At 38.7% G+C, this 15,928-nt stretch overlaps 1 protein-coding gene and 1 long non-coding RNA gene across 3 annotated transcripts in view; one reads left to right on the forward strand and one right to left on the reverse strand.

Moving 5' to 3' along the window:
* LOC147351646 (uncharacterized) overlaps positions 1–13,419 on the reverse strand; it is a 70,575-nt gene extending 57,156 nt beyond the window's left edge. For both annotated transcript variants that reach the window (XR_015147612.1, XR_015147613.1), the window contains exon 1: positions 13,206–13,419. This is a non-coding gene — a long non-coding RNA (uncharacterized LOC147351646). The remainder of the gene's footprint in view (positions 1–13,205) is intronic.
* LOC147351654 (keratin, high-sulfur matrix protein, IIIA3A) lies at positions 9,332–10,047 on the forward strand. The gene has a single exon (XM_086357747.1). The coding sequence runs from the start codon at positions 9,418–9,420 to the stop codon at positions 9,814–9,816; it is 399 nt and encodes a 132-aa protein (XP_086213873.1). The 5' UTR covers positions 9,332–9,417; the 3' UTR covers positions 9,817–10,047.
* Positions 13,420–15,928: the final 2,509 nt, after the last annotated feature.

Here is a 15,928-nt window from a genome sequence, read left to right on the forward strand (position 1 = left end):
TTGGAAAAGATCCTGATGCTAAGAGAGAGACTGAAGGCAAAAGGAGAAAAAGGCAGCAGAAGATGAGCAGTTAGGTAGCATCACCGACTCAATGGACATGAATTTGAGCAAACTCTAAGAAATAGTAAAGGACAGAGTAGCCTGGCGTGCTGCAGTCCATGGGTTCACAAAGAGTGAGACACAACTTGGCAACTGAACAACAACAGCCTAAGTCAGAATCCCATTTGTTCCCTGACCTAGAAAACTGTGCAGTGATTAATATCAATTGGTACCTGGAATTCCTAACCACTGAAATGCCTGTCCTAGAAGAACCAGTATGCCATATTTTCCAGAATCCCTCCAGCCAAGGAAGGAGAAATGTAGCTTGGCTAGAACCATTTCTAATTTAGAACTCTAAACAACTTTACTATCCAAACCATGCCAATGTATTTGAAATAATAACATTAATCCACAGTAGATCTGTTTTTGTGGCTTTTAAATACTTGTAAGCTGGTCAGAAAACTAGCCACTATTGTTATCCTGAGAAATAATGTATTGACTTCCTGACATCTGATCTTAAAGAGTTTTTGGAATATGCTGTTTATACACCTGGTCTCATCTACCTGCCCAGCTACAGGAATCAGGCAAGGAAATCTTTGTGAAGACCCAGATCTTGACTGACTTTGTTCACTGCTGGATTCCCATTGATCAGCACAATACTTGACACATAGTATATGATCAGAAATTAGTTACTACATAATTGAATGAATAAATTCTAAGGGTTGGAAGACAGAAAGATTTCATTACACCCCAGTTCTCTTCTCAGGCTGGACATGTGCATTCTTACAGTAAAACAAGAAGCCACAGCTTGAAGAGAAGTAGTTTTCTTGGAATAAAGGTTTCTCAACAAGTAGCTCATTATTTTTAAAACCTTTACATTGTCAGTATGTACAATGGAATTTCCTCTTAATTAAGTTTGACGCTTTTGTTGTTCAGTCGCTAAGTCATGTCCGACTCTTTGTGACCCCATGAATTACAGCACGCTAGACTTCCCTGTCCTTCACTACCTCCCGGAGTTTGCTCAAATGCATGTCCATTGAGTCAGTGATGCTACTTAACTGTCTCGTCCTCTGCCTCCCTCTTCTCCCTCTTCTTTTGCTTCCAATCTTTCCCTAGCATCAGGGTCTTTTCCAATGAGTCAGCTGTTCGTATCAGGTGGTCAAAGTATCTGACAATTTACTGGTTGACAGTTCAAAACTCCAGTTTCTATCTATATATTCTTGATCGTTGTGTTTTATTAATAATTTTAAAAATTAATAAATTCTCTCACTACACTTTGTTTTCCTTTTTTCAGAATTTTCCTCCTTAACCTTCTAGAGACTTGCTCATCTTGTAGTGTTTTCTCAGATGTAGAATGTCCTGTTTGATCCCAAGCTCATCATTATTATTGGATCATGTTTGTTGCACTGTAACACCACACCCTGGCCAGCCACAGTGGCTGATGCAGGTCTGGATAAGCCTGCAAGGGATTCTGTGGGCAGAATGCTTGAAAAGAAGGCTTAAATTGCAGCCTTCAGTCACAGATCTAGAACAGACTTGATTGTAAAGCACGGGTCAGAACCAAGCAAATCCAGAGGCAGAGGGAAAAAAAAAAAAAAAAACTGCTGAGTGACATGATTTTCCTGCAGACCCTGACAATTTGAAATAATTGAACATCACAAGGGGTCTGTAAGCAGAAGGAAGCCTGGTACATGAGGGGACACTGAAGCAAGAGACAGCAGGGTAAAGGCAAGGCAGGCTTGAGACCACCTAGGGCTGTGGGACCTGTACCTGGGGGGTTCATCGTGCTGGCAGGCTGCTACCTTCATCTAGATGGTGGTTCTGTTGATAGTGCCTCAAGATCACTCAACTATGTCCAACTTTAATACTTTTTCCTTAAAGTGTGTTTTGGAATTCTGAGAAGGCTCTGTGGGAGATAATTCCTCACATTCCTGAGGATACTAATTAAGACATAGAGTTCTTCCAGATGACTCTCAAAATTAGCCATTTCACACACAACAATTTTAAAAATAATTTGTCATTAAAATTCCTAAATAAAGCAGAAATTCCTTATTGACAGGAAATGAGGTTTCCACAATTTCATTCTTCAACTCCTCAGGCTTACAATGTTGCCATAGATTGGAATAACTAATAACTGCTGGAATAACTACTGGCTCCAACACTAGCAGATGGCTTTAGGCAAGTCACTTATCTGGCTTTATGCGTGAAATAAGAGATATAACAATAACTGCCTCATAGGATTTCTTTTTTTTTGAAGTATTAATTTACAATGTTCTATCATTTTCAAGAGTACAGCAAAGCAGTCCAATTACACACACACACACACACATATATATATATATTCTTTTTCAGATTACTTTCCTTTATAAGTTATTATAAGATATTAAGCAGGGGGAGGAGCTAAGATGGCAGAGGAGTAGGATGGGGAGAACACTTTCTCCCCCACAAATTCATCAAAAGAACATTTAAACGCCAAGTAAATTCCACAAAACAACTTCTGAATGCCGGCAGAGGACATCAGGCACCCAGAAAAGCAACCCAAGTCTTCGAAAGGAGAGTGAAGAAATACAGTTTCACCCACCAGAACACCGACACAGCTTCCCTAACCAAGAAACCTTGACAAGCCACCTGTACAAACCCACACAGAGCGAGGAAACGCCACAATAAAGAGAACTCCACAAACTGCCAGAATACAGAAAGGACACCCCAAACTCAGCAATCTAAACAAGATGAAGAGACAGAGGAATACACAGCAGATAAAGGAACAGGATAAATGCCCACCAAACCAAACAAAAGAGGAAGAGATAGGGAATCTACCTGATAAAGAATTCCAAATAATGATAGTGAAATTGATCCAAAATCTTGAAATCAAAATGGAATCACAGATAAATAGCTTGGAGACAAAGATTGAGAAGATGCAAGAAAGGTTTAACAAGGACCTAGAAGAAATAAAAGAGAGTCAATATATAATGAATAATGCAATAAATGAAATTAAAAACACTCTGGAGGCAACAAATAGTAGAATAACAGAGGCAGAAGATAGGATTAGTGAATTAGAAGATAGAATGGTAGAAATAAATGAATCAGAGAGGACAAAAGAAAAACAAATTAAAAGAAATGAGGACAATCTCAGAGACCTCCAGGACAATATTAAACGCTACAACATTTGAATCATAGGGATCCCAGAAGAAGAAGACAAAAAGAAAGACCATGAGAAAATACTTGAAGAGATAATAGTTGAAAACTTCCCTAAACTGGGGAAGGAAATAATCACCCAAGTCCAAGAAACCCAGAGAGTCCCAAACAGGATAAACCCAAGGCGAAACACCCCAAGACACATATTAATCAAATTAACAAAGACCAAACACAAAGAATAAATATTAAAAGCAGCAAGGGAAAAACAACAAATAACACACAAGGGAATTCCCATAAGGATAACAGCTGATCTTTCAATAGAAACTCTTCAAGCCAGGAGGGAATGTCAAGACATACTTAAAGTGATGAAAGAAAATAACCTACAGCCCAGATTATTGTACCCAGCAAGGATCTCATTCAAATATGAAGGAGAAATCAAAAGCTTCTCAGACAAGCAAAAGCTGAGAGAATTCAGCACCACCAAACCAGCTCTCCAACAAATACTAAAGGATATTCTCTAGACAGGAAACACAAAAATGGTGTATAAACTTGAACCCAAAACAATAAAGTAAATGGCAATGGGATCATACTTATCAGCAATTACCTTAAACGTAAATGGGTTGAATGCCCCAACCAAAAGACAAAGACTGGCTGAATGGATACAAAAACAAGACCCCTACATATGTTGTCTACAAGAGACCCACCTCAAAACAGGGGACACATACAGACTGAAAGTGAAGGGCTGGAAAAAGATTTTCCATGCAAATAGGGACCAAAAGAAAGCAGGAGTAGCAATACTCATATCAGATAAAATAGACTTTAAAACAAAGGCTGTGAAAAGAGACAAAGAAGGTCACTACATAATGATCAAAGGATCAATCCAAGAAGAAGATATAACAATTATAAATATATATGCACCCAACACAGGAGCGCCACAATATGTAAGACAAATGCTAACAAGTATGAAAGGAGAAATTAACAATAACACAATAATAGTGGGAGACTTTAATACCCCACTCACACCTATGGATAGATCAACTAAACAGAAAATTAACAAGGAAACACAAACGTTAAATGATACAATAGACCAGTTAGACCTAATTGATATCTATAGGACATTTCATCCCAAAACAATGAATTTCACCTTTTTCTCAAGCACACATGGAACCTTCTCCAGGATAGATCACATCCTGGGCCATAAAGCTAGCCTTGGTAAATTCAAAAAAATAGAAATCATTCCAAGCATCTTTTCTGACCACAATGCAGTAAGATTAGATCTCAATTACAGGAGAAAAACTATAAAAAATTCCAACATATGGAGGATGAACAACACGCTGCTGAATAACCAACAAATCACAGGAGAAACCAAAAAGGAAATCAAAATTTGCATGGAAACTAATGAAAATGAAAACACAACAACTCAAAATCTGTGGGACACTTTAAAAGCAGTCCTAAGGGGAAAGTTCATAGCAATACAGGCATACCTCAAGAAACAAGAAAAAAGTCAAATAAATAACCTAACCCTACACCTAAAGCAACTAGAAAAGGAAGAAATGAAGAACCCCAGGGTTAGTAGAAGGAAAGAAATCTTAAAAATTAGGGCAGAAATAAATGCAAAAGAAACAAAGAGACCATAGCAAAAATCAACAAAACCAAAAGCTGGTTCTTTGAAAGGATAAATAAAATTGACAAACCATTAGCCAGACTCATCAAGAAACAAAGGGAGAAAAATCAAATCAATAAAATTAGAAATGAAAATGGAGAGATCACAACAGACAACACAGAAATACAAAGGATCATAAGAGACTACTATCAACAATTATATGCCAATAAAATGGACAACGTGGAAGAAATGGACAAATTCTTAGAAAAGTACAACTTTTCAAAACTGGACCAGGAAGAAATAGAAAATCTTAACAGACCCATCACAAGCACGGAAATTGAAACTGTAATCAAAAATCTTCCAGCAAACAAAAGCCCAGGTCCAGACGGCTTCACAGCTGAATTCTACCAAAAATTTAGAGAAGAGCTAACACCTATCCTGCTCAAACTCTTCCAGAAAATTGCAGAGGAAGGTAAACTTCCAAACTCATTCTATGAGGCCACCATCACCCTAATACCAAAACCTGACAAAGATCCCACAAAAAAAGAAAACTACAGGCCAATATCACTGATGAACATAGATGCAAAAATCCTTAACAAAATTCTAACAATCAGAATCCAACAACACATTAAAAAGATCATACACCATGACCAAGTGGGCTTTATCCCAGGGATGCAAGGATTCTTCAATATCCGCAAATCAATCAAAGTTATACACCACATTAACAAATTGAAAAATAAAAACCATATGATTATCTCAATAGATGCAGAGAAAGCCTTTGACAAAATTCAACATCCGTTTATGATAAAAACTCTCCAGAAAGCAGGAATAGAAGGAACATACCTCAACATAATAAAAGCTATATATGACAAACCCACAGCAAACATTATCCTCAATGGTGAAAAATTGAAAGCATTTCCTCTAAAGTCAGGAACAAGACAAGGGTGCCCACTTTCACCATTACTATTCAACATAGTTTTGGAAGTTTTGGCCACAGCAATCAGAGCAGAAAAAGAAATAAAACGAATCCAAATTGGAAAAGAAGAAGTAAAACTCTCACTATTTGCAGATGACATGATCCTCTACATAGAAAACCCTAAAGACTCCACCAGAAAATTACTAGAACTAATCAATGATTATAGTAAAGTTGCAGGATATAAAATCAACACACAGAAATCCCTTGCATTCCTATACACTAATAATGAGAAAACTGAAAGAAATTAAGGAAACAATTCCATTCACCATTGCAACGGAAAGAATAAAATACTTAGGAATATATCTACCTAAAGAAACTAAAGACCTATATATAGAAAACTATAAAACACTAGTGAAAGAAATCAAAAAGGACACTAATAGATGGAGAAATATACCATGTTCATGGATTGGAAGAATCAATATAGTGAAAATGAGTATACTACCCAAAGCAATTTATAGATTCAATGCAATCCCTGTCAAGCTACCAACGGTATTCTTCACAGAGATAGAACAAATAATTTCACAATTTGTATGGAAATACAAAAAACCTCGAATAGCCAAAGCTATCTTGAGAAAGAAGAATGGAACTGGAGGAATCAACCTACCTGACTTCAGGCTCTATTACAAAGCCACAGTTATCAAGACTGTATGGTACTGACACAAAGACAGAAATATAGATCAATGGAACAAAATAGAAAGCCCAGAGATAAATCCACGCACCTATGGACACCTTATCTTTGACAAAGGAGGCAAGACTATACAATGGATTAAAGACAATCTCTTTAACAAGTGGTGCTGGGAATACTGGTCAACCACTTGTAAAAGAATGAAACTAGAACACTTTCTAACACCATACACAAAAATAAACTCAAAATGGATTAAAGATCTCAACATAAGACCAGAAACTATAAAACTCCTAGAGGAGAACATAGGCAAAACACTCTCCGACATACATCACAGCAGGATCCTCTATGACCCACCTCCCAGAATATTGGAAATAAAAGCAAAAATAAACAAATGGGACCTAATTAACATTAAAAGCATCTGCACAACAAAGGAAACAATTAGCAAGGTGAAAAGGCAGCCTTCAGAATGGGAGAAAATAATAGCAAATGAAGCAACTGACAAACAACTAATCTCAAAAATATACAAGCAACTCCTACAGCTCAACTCCAGAAAAATAAATGACCCAATCAAAAAATGGGCCAAAGAACTAAATAGACATTTCTCCAAAGAAGACATACAGATGGCTAACAAACACATGAAAAGATGCTCAACATCATTCATTATCAGAGAAATGCAAATCAAAACCACTATGAGGTACCATTTCACGCCAGTCAGAATGGCTGCGATCCATAAGTCTACAAGCAATAAATGTTGGAGAGGGTGTGGAGAAAAGGGAACTCTCTTACACTGTTGGTGGGAATGCAAACTAGTACAGCCACTATGGAGAACAGTGTGGAGATTCCTTAAAAAACTGGAAATAGAACTGCCTTATGATCCAGCAATCCCACTGCTGGGCATACACACTGAGGAAACCAGAAGGGAAAGAGACACGTGTACCCCAATGTTCATTGCAGCACTGTTTATAATAGCCAGGACATGGAAGCAACCTAGATGCCCATCAGCAGATGAATGGATAAGAAAGCTGTGGTACATATACACAATGGAGTATTACTCAGCCATTAAAAAGAATACATTTGAATCAGTTCTAATGAGATGGATGAAACTGGAACCTATTACACAGAGTGAAGTAAGCCAGAAAGAAAAACACCAATACAGTATACTAATGCATATATATGGAATTTAGAAAGATGGTAACAATAACCCTGTGTACAAGACAGCAAAAGAGACACTGATGTATAGATCAGTCTTATGGACTCTGTGGGAGAGGGAGAGGGTGGGGAGATTTGGGAGAATGGCATTGAAACATGTATAATATCATGTATGAAACTAGTCGCCAGTCCGGGTTCGATGCACGATACTGGATGCTTGGGGCTGGTGCACTGGGACGACCCAGAGGGAGGGTATGGGGAGGGAGGAGGGAGGAGGGTTCAGGATGGGGAACACAGGTATACCTGTGGCGGATTCATTTCGATATTTGGCAAAACTAATACAATGTTGTAAAGTTTAAAAATAAAATAAAATTTAAAAAAAGATATTAAGCATAGTTCCCTGTGCTATACAGTAGGTCCTTGCTGTTTACATATTTTACATAGAGTATTGTGTATATGTCAGTCCCAAACTCCTAATTTGTCCTCCTCTGCCTGCTAGCCAGGCTTCCCCAGATGGCGCTAGTGGTAAAGAACCCGCCTGCCAATGCAGGGGACATAAGATAGGCAGGTTCAATCCCTGGATCGGGGAAGATCCCCAAGGAGGGCCTGGTAACCTACTCCAGTATTCTTGCCTGGGAAATCCCATGGTCCATAGGGTCACAAAAAGTCAGACACGACTGAAGCAACTTAGCACAGTACAACACAGCACCCGCTATCCCCTTTGGTAACCATAAGTTTGTTCTCTAGTATCATAAGATTTTTTGAAGAATAAATTAATCCGTTTATTTCTTTTAGTATAATGCTTAGAATGTGGTTAGAATGCAATGATTCTGGCTATCATGAAAATTACATAAAATTTACCATGATTTGGAAAGATACAACTAATGGAAATTAATAAGCATGTACCTAAGACCAAAAAAAGCTAAACACATAGTAAGAGTAGAATGGTGCTTTCCAGAAGCTGGGTTTATATTCCACATTTTACACGTAAGATACCAGATAATTGACTTGACTATGGTCCTTTAGCTAGGACCAATATCTGTGTTGGAAACAATATTTATGGGATGTCAGGGGGGAAAGGGGAGATTTTTTTAAAGTTACACTGAAGATGTCCAGGGGCTGGGGAGAGAGGGTCACGGGGAGCCATTGTTTAATGGGTACAGGATTTCAGTTTTGCAAGATGAAAGAGCTCTGGTGATGAAGAGTGCTGATGGTGGCACAGCAATGTGGGTGTACTTAATGCCACTGAACTGTACACACAAAAAATGATTACAACAGTAAATTTTATGTTATGTGTATTTTAGCACTAAAAAACTTGGGGGAAAAGCTACTGATGATAGTTTACCTAAGATGCATTCCTGTAGCTCCAAAAAGTAGACAGAAAACTTCTTTTGCTGACAAACAAAATATCTCTATAGTATTTTTCTGAACTTGCTTTGCCCATGAAGCTTAACAGTGTTAAAGGATACTCATAAGTTGGGGAATTCACTTCCACTATTAGTAAGAACATGACAACCAGTCTCATGTTATCAAAACATCAATTGGCAAAAGCATCACTGAATTATGAAGATAATTGGACACTTTGAAGTCAGGGTCATTAAATTCATATTTGAACCATAAATAGAAAAATATAACGAGTCTTCATTAAATAAGGAAAACAGTCTTTTATGAGTACTTGAGCATCTGGAAAAAAATGTCTAGGGAACTTACTAACCTTGCCAAGGCTATTTCAGAAGGAATAAACAAATACAAGGAAATGATTATGTGTCGTGGGGGCCATCATCTCCTGGCCAGGGTATATAAAGGGCCCAGAGCAGGAGGAAGACACTCACACCTGAGAACACTCAACTCCTCTCACCACCTCAACCCCACTCGGCCCCACACACCACCATGACCGTCTCCTGCTGCGGCCCCACCTTCTCCTCCTTCAGCTGTGGCAGAGGCTGCCTCCAGCCCTGCTGCTACCGCGACCCCTGCTGCTGCCGCCCAGTGTCCTGCCAGACCACCGTGAGCCGCCCCGTGACCTGCGTGCCCCGCTGCACGCGCCCCATCTGCGAGCCCTGCCGCCGCCCAGTCTGCTGCGACCCCTGCAGCCTGCAGGAGGGCTGCTGCCGCCCCATCACCTGCTGCCCCACGTCCTGCCAGGCCGTGGTCTGCCGCCCCTGCTGCTGGGCCACCACGTGTTGCCAGCCCATCTCTGTGCAGTCCCCGTGCTGCCGCCCCACCTGCTGCCGGCCCGCCCCCTGCCGCACCACCTGCCGCACCTTCAGGACCTCCCCCTGCTGCTGAGCAGAGCTTCCTAGGCGCGCATCATCATTAGGTAGATGGCGGGGTCTATCCTGCTGTCCCACAGCTTCACAGCAGAACCACCTCATTTCTTGAGAAGCCCATTCCTCCTCTCTTCAAACTAGGCGGCACCCTTTTCAAATGATGAAAAATATCCTGTCCTCCCACGACCCCTGCTCACTCCTATATTGTGTTGTTGGTTCTCTAATAAACTTAACACTTTCGGCAAAGAAATCATGGTGTCTGTGATATTTCCTTTCATTAGATTCTGTCTCTATTTTCCAGAGATATCCAAAGCAAGATAGGAAATAATCCTCTTGTTCTTCTCTAAAATAACCAAAATCTGGGTAGTTTCCTCATTATCATTGTAAATGGCATTTATAAGACACAGTAGCTGATTACGAAGATAGGAACAGCTACGTCTCCAAGTCACCAATGCCTACAGTTCAGACAGGTAGGTACCAAACACCTGAGAAATGGTCTTCAGTAGTGACAAGTAAGGAGTCTACATCGGGTTACCACTTATATTCCCAGTCTGAGTATTCATTCACGGAAATGACACCTGTTAGCACAGCATAGGGAGAAGGCAATGGCACCCCACTCCAGTACTCTTGCCTGGAAAATCCCATGGACGGAGGAGCCTGGTAGCCTGCAGTTCATGGGGTCACTACGAGTTGGACACGGCTGAATGACTTCACTTTCACTTTTCACTTTCATACATTGGAGAAGGAAATGGCAACCCACTCCAGTGTTCTTGCCTGGAGAATCCCAGGGATGAAGGAGCCTGGTCGGCTGCCATCTATGGGGTCGCACAGAGTCAGACACGACTGAAGCAACTTAGCAGCAGCAGTAGCAGCACATCATAGAAAGAGGCAGAAGAAACTTTGAGCAGCATCTGGCCAATTGTCTATTTTTGAAGTTAAAGAGCTATATGGCAAACCAATACAACGTTGTAAAGTTAAAAATAAAAAATAAAAAAAAGAATTTCCTGAAGTTAAAGAGCAATGAGTAATGAAAGATCAAATAAGTTTCTTTCTCTTTTTAATATTTATTTATGTATTTGGCTGCATGGGTCTTAGTTGCCGCATGCAGGATCTTTCTTTGTGGACCACAGACTCTCTAGCTGTAGCCTGTGGGCTCAGTAGTTGGGGCACACAGGCTTAGATGCTCCGCTGTACATCGATCTTAGTTCCCTGCCCAGAGATTGAACCCATGTTCCCTGCATTGCAAGGCAGATTCTTAACTGCTGGACCACCAGGGAAGCTCCCTATGTTTCTTAATGTAATTATAACCACTGATGTTCAGAAAAGACCCAAGAGAATGCAAGGTCCCTGATATTAAGCCTTTAGGCCAAACATTTCACCTTAGTATGATCAGAGACACGTTCCTCTGCCCAAGGGAACTGTTATGTATTTTGTGACCAAGTATGACTGCTTCTTCATGTAATACACTCCCTTCTATATATTACAGATCTTATTATTATTTAGACTATTATTCATAATGTCAACTAGTGTGGATATTAAATCCACACTGGCTTTTGAGAGTTGCTTATCTTGATGCTCAGGAATTGGCCATTTATGGCATCTTCCAGGCAAATAAATCACTGCCTATCTACAGGTATTTATTGAATATCTACTATGAATAGGGCACTGAGTTGACTTGCCCTGAAGGAAGATAAAGGAATAAAACAGAGTTCCTGCTTCAAAGAGGTTATAATCTACTTAGGGAGATGAGATATAAATAAGAAAAAAGTCAAATAATACATAATATCAGCACTACCAAAAATAGTTGAAGACTGTAAACCTATTAGGAAACTGCATACAATTGTCCTGTCACTTTTAAGTAAAAAATAAGTAAGCTGTAAAATATTAAACTATCTTATGAAGAAAAAGTGTGTTCTGTATGTCTGTGTCTGTGTGTTTTTATACCTAAAAATATACCTGGAACATTATGCACAAAAATCTAACAGTCACTGGGAATTAATATTTTCTTCTTCACATGTTTCTTAATTATTTTTAAAAATGAACACACATTTTACTTTTAATGAAATGGACTATTAAAACATATCTATTCTGGGCGAAATTATTTAAAACTTTCTTATGATTATGCTAGGCTTTTTTAAAACATATTTATCAAAGTCTAAATGAATTTAAAGCAGATAAGTTAGAGAGCATCTGTTTGTACTCCTAAAGAAGTCTTTTATTATATATAGAAGAGTATGCCATTATGTTGTAAATAGTGGACTTCTCTGAGGTCTTTAAAATGTGATCAAATTATTAAACATTGAAATCATATTTTAACTTTTTAGGATCATTCCAATGGCATAAAGTAAGGTCCACTTTCAATATGTACCAATAAAAATTGTTAAAAATTGCTGGCTGTTTTTGATTACATATGCAATTGCTTTTCTCCTTTTGTATAGCAACTGAGAATTGAGAACACAAGATGGTATTTTTCATGTTAAAATTTGCTCATAATGTGGTTGTTGAATGATACTGTTAAATAAAGCCCTAGCATTCATTATGCAAAATATGTTGTCCATCATCACTAAGAACCTGTCTAAATTTTAAGCCTTTTCTTTTATGGTTGTTTTTTAAGACCTCCCTCTGTTGCATGGGCTGTGGGACTCTCAATAGGTTAGTGTCACTATCCACAATTCTGACACATGTTCTTCTGGTCTGTTCTACAGTAGCCTGATTCCCCTTTACATAGGGTTGGTGCTCAAATAGAGGGAATTCTAATATCTTCCTTCAAGATATTTTTATTTTACATGATTGATGAAATCCCCCACTGAATAATCCTATTTAATATGTATTTTTTGGTGATGGAGCAGAGAACTGGCTACTTACCATATCAAACACCATTCATCTTTGTTCTAAATTCAAAATTTAGAGCTTATAAAGCACCACTGAAACAATACCTATTAAAATATATTTACTAACTCAACAAATATAAGACACTAAGTGCCAGGCACTGTTCTTAGTGCTTGACAAAATTATTAGCTCATTTAACCTTCACAACAACCTTGATTACACATCTATTATTATCCCATATGGCCCAAAGACACATAGTCGGTAAGTTGCAAAGTTTTCGATGAGTGTTGTCTGGTTTTAGAATAAGTGGCATCAGAAAATAGCACATGACTTGCCACCAGTGTCAAATCACAGAGCTCAGTGGTATGAATTATTCACACATGACCCATTTTTTCTCTGCCAGGAAATGAAACTTGGGTGTGGGGTAGGATGAGTATCCTCGGCTGAAAACACTGGAATTATTTACTGAAGGGCTCATGGCCTCTCATTCTTTGTATATCTTTATAAAAGAAAGAAAAAAGTCATCTTAGAACAGTTTTGGATCAGAAGTGTTTAGAGTAGAGAAATGAGTCTTCTTACCTGAGATTATCCTCTGAAGAGGTTCTCCTTGCCCAAAATGTGATGATTATGAAGACACCTCACCCCCAGCAACAGGAAAATTTGATTATTAGACAATGTGCCTTGAGAAGAATAAAGCACAAGCAATAAAAGCAAAAACTAGCAGATGGGACTACATCAAACTAAAAAGTTTCTATGGAGCAGAATAAACCATCTACAAATGAAAAGGCAACCACCAAATGGGAGGAACTATTTGCAAACTGTGTATCTGATAAGCAGTTAGTATCCACAGAACACAAGGAACTCCTACAAGTAAATAGCAACAGACCAAAACAAAAGACAGAAGAAAACCAATTCACTTAAAAAATAAGCAGAGGATTTGTAAACATTTTTTCAAAGAAGGCATATAGATGGTCAACAAGTACATGTTGAAAAGATGTTCAACATTGCTAATCACCAGGGCAATGCCAATCAAAACCACAGTGTGATATCACCTCACACCTGTTAGAATGGATATTCTCAAAAAGACAAGAGATAACAAATGCTAGTGTGATGATGTGGAGAAAAGGGAACCCTGGTACCCTGTTATTTGCGGGGGGGAGGGGGGTGTAAATTGCTACAGCTACTATGGAAAACAGTTTGGAAGTTCTTCAAAAAACTGAAAATAGAACTACTCTATGATCCAGCAATTCCACTTCTTGGTATACATCCAAAGAAGATGAAATCACTATCTCAAAGAGATTTCCACATTCTCATGTTCACAACAGTAATTTACAATAGCTAAGACACTGAGACAACCTAAATATCCAACAGATGAATGACTAAATAAAATTAGTTGTTAATTAGGCTAAATTATATATATATATACACACACACACACACACACACACACACACACACGTATATATATAAAATAGTCACAAAAAGAAGGAAATCCTGCCTTTTGTGATAACAGGGGTGAAACTTGAAGGCATAATGCTGAATGAAATAAGTTGGACATGAGAAAAGCATATATTGCAATGATTTCACTTATACATGGAATTAAAACCATCAGACTCAAAGAAACATAGAGTAGAAAAGTAGTTACCAAGGGCTGAGGGGTAGAAGAAATGAGATTTGGGTCCAAAGGCAGAAACTTTCAGTTATGAGATGAATAATTCCAAGGATCTAATGTACAGCATGGTGACTATAGTTAACAATACTATGACTGACCCTTGAACTACTCTGGGGTTAGGGGCACTGACACTCTGCACAGTCAAAATCCAAGTACAATTTATATTCTGCCCTCCATATCCAAGACTTCATATCTATGGTTCCTCTGTACTTTCAGTTCCTCCATATCCATGATGAAACCAACCACAGGTCATGTGTCACTATAGCATTTATGACTGAAAACGATTTCCATATAAGTAGACCCATGCAGTCTAAACCTGTGTTGTTCAAGAGTCAACTGTATACTGTATACTTGAAAGGTACTCTGAGAGTACAGCTTTAATATCCTCATCATAACAATAAAGAAATGACAATTAGGTAAGGGAAAGAATGTGTTAACTAGCCTTACTGTGGTAAACATTTTGCAATATAGACATATATCAAATCATCACAACATGCACCTTAAAATTACACAGCTATATGTCAGTTAAGTTCTGTCGCTCAGTCATGTCTGACTCTTTGTGACCCCATGGACTGCAACACACCAGGCTTCCCTGTCCATCACCAACTCCCAGAGCTTACTCAAACTCATGTCCATCCAGTTGGTGATTCCATCCAACCATCTCACCCTCTGTTGTCCCCATCTCCTCCTGCCTTCAATCTTTCCCAGCATCAGGGTCTTTTCCAATGAGCTGGTTCTTTGCATCAGGTAGCCAAAGTATTGGAGCTTCAGCTTCATCAACAGTCCTTCCAATGAATATTCAGGACTGATTTCCTTTAGGATTGAGTGGTTTGATCTCCCTGCAGTCCAAGGGACTCTCAAGAGTCTTCTCCAACACCACAGTCCAAAACCATCAATTCTTCAGCATTCAGCTTTCTTTATGGTCCAAATCCCACATCCATACATGACTACTGGAAAAACCATGGCTTTGACTAGATGGACCTTTATTGGCAAAGTAATGTCTCTGCTGTTTAGGTGGATCATGGCTTTTCTTCCAAGGAGCAAGTGTCTTAATTTCATGGCTGCAATCACCATCTGCAGTGATTTTGGAGCCCAAGAAAATGAAGTTTCTCACTATTTCCATTGTGTCCCCATCTATTTGCCATGAATTGATGGGACCAGATGCCGTGATCTTTGTTTATTGAATGTTGAGTTTTAAACCGGGTTTTTCACTCTTCTCTTTTACTTTCATCAAGAGGTTCTTTAACTCCTCTTCGCTTTCTGCCATAAGGGTGGCATCATCTGCATATATGAGGTTATTGATATTTCTCCTGGCAATCTTGATTCCAGCTTATACTTCATTCACTCCAACATTTCACATGATGTACTCTGCATATAAGTTAAATAGGCAGGGTGACAATATATTGTGTTGATGTATTTCTTTTCCAATTTTGAACCAGTCCATTGTCTCATGCCTGGTTCTGTTTCTTTTTTACTTTTTTTTTTTTTTGGATGGATAATTGCTTTACAGAATTTTGCTCTTTTCTGTCAAACCTCAACAAGAATCAGCCATAGGGATACATATATTCCCTCCCTTTTGAAACTCCTTCCCATCTCCCTACCCATCCCATCCCTCTAGGTTTTTGACCTG

This window comes from Bos grunniens, chromosome 19, assembly GCF_055505025.1.
Source record: "Bos grunniens cultivar Pamir isolate PY7600 chromosome 19, Bosgru_T2T1.0, whole genome shotgun sequence".
NCBI classification, from domain to species: domain Eukaryota; kingdom Metazoa; phylum Chordata; class Mammalia; order Artiodactyla; family Bovidae; genus Bos; species Bos grunniens.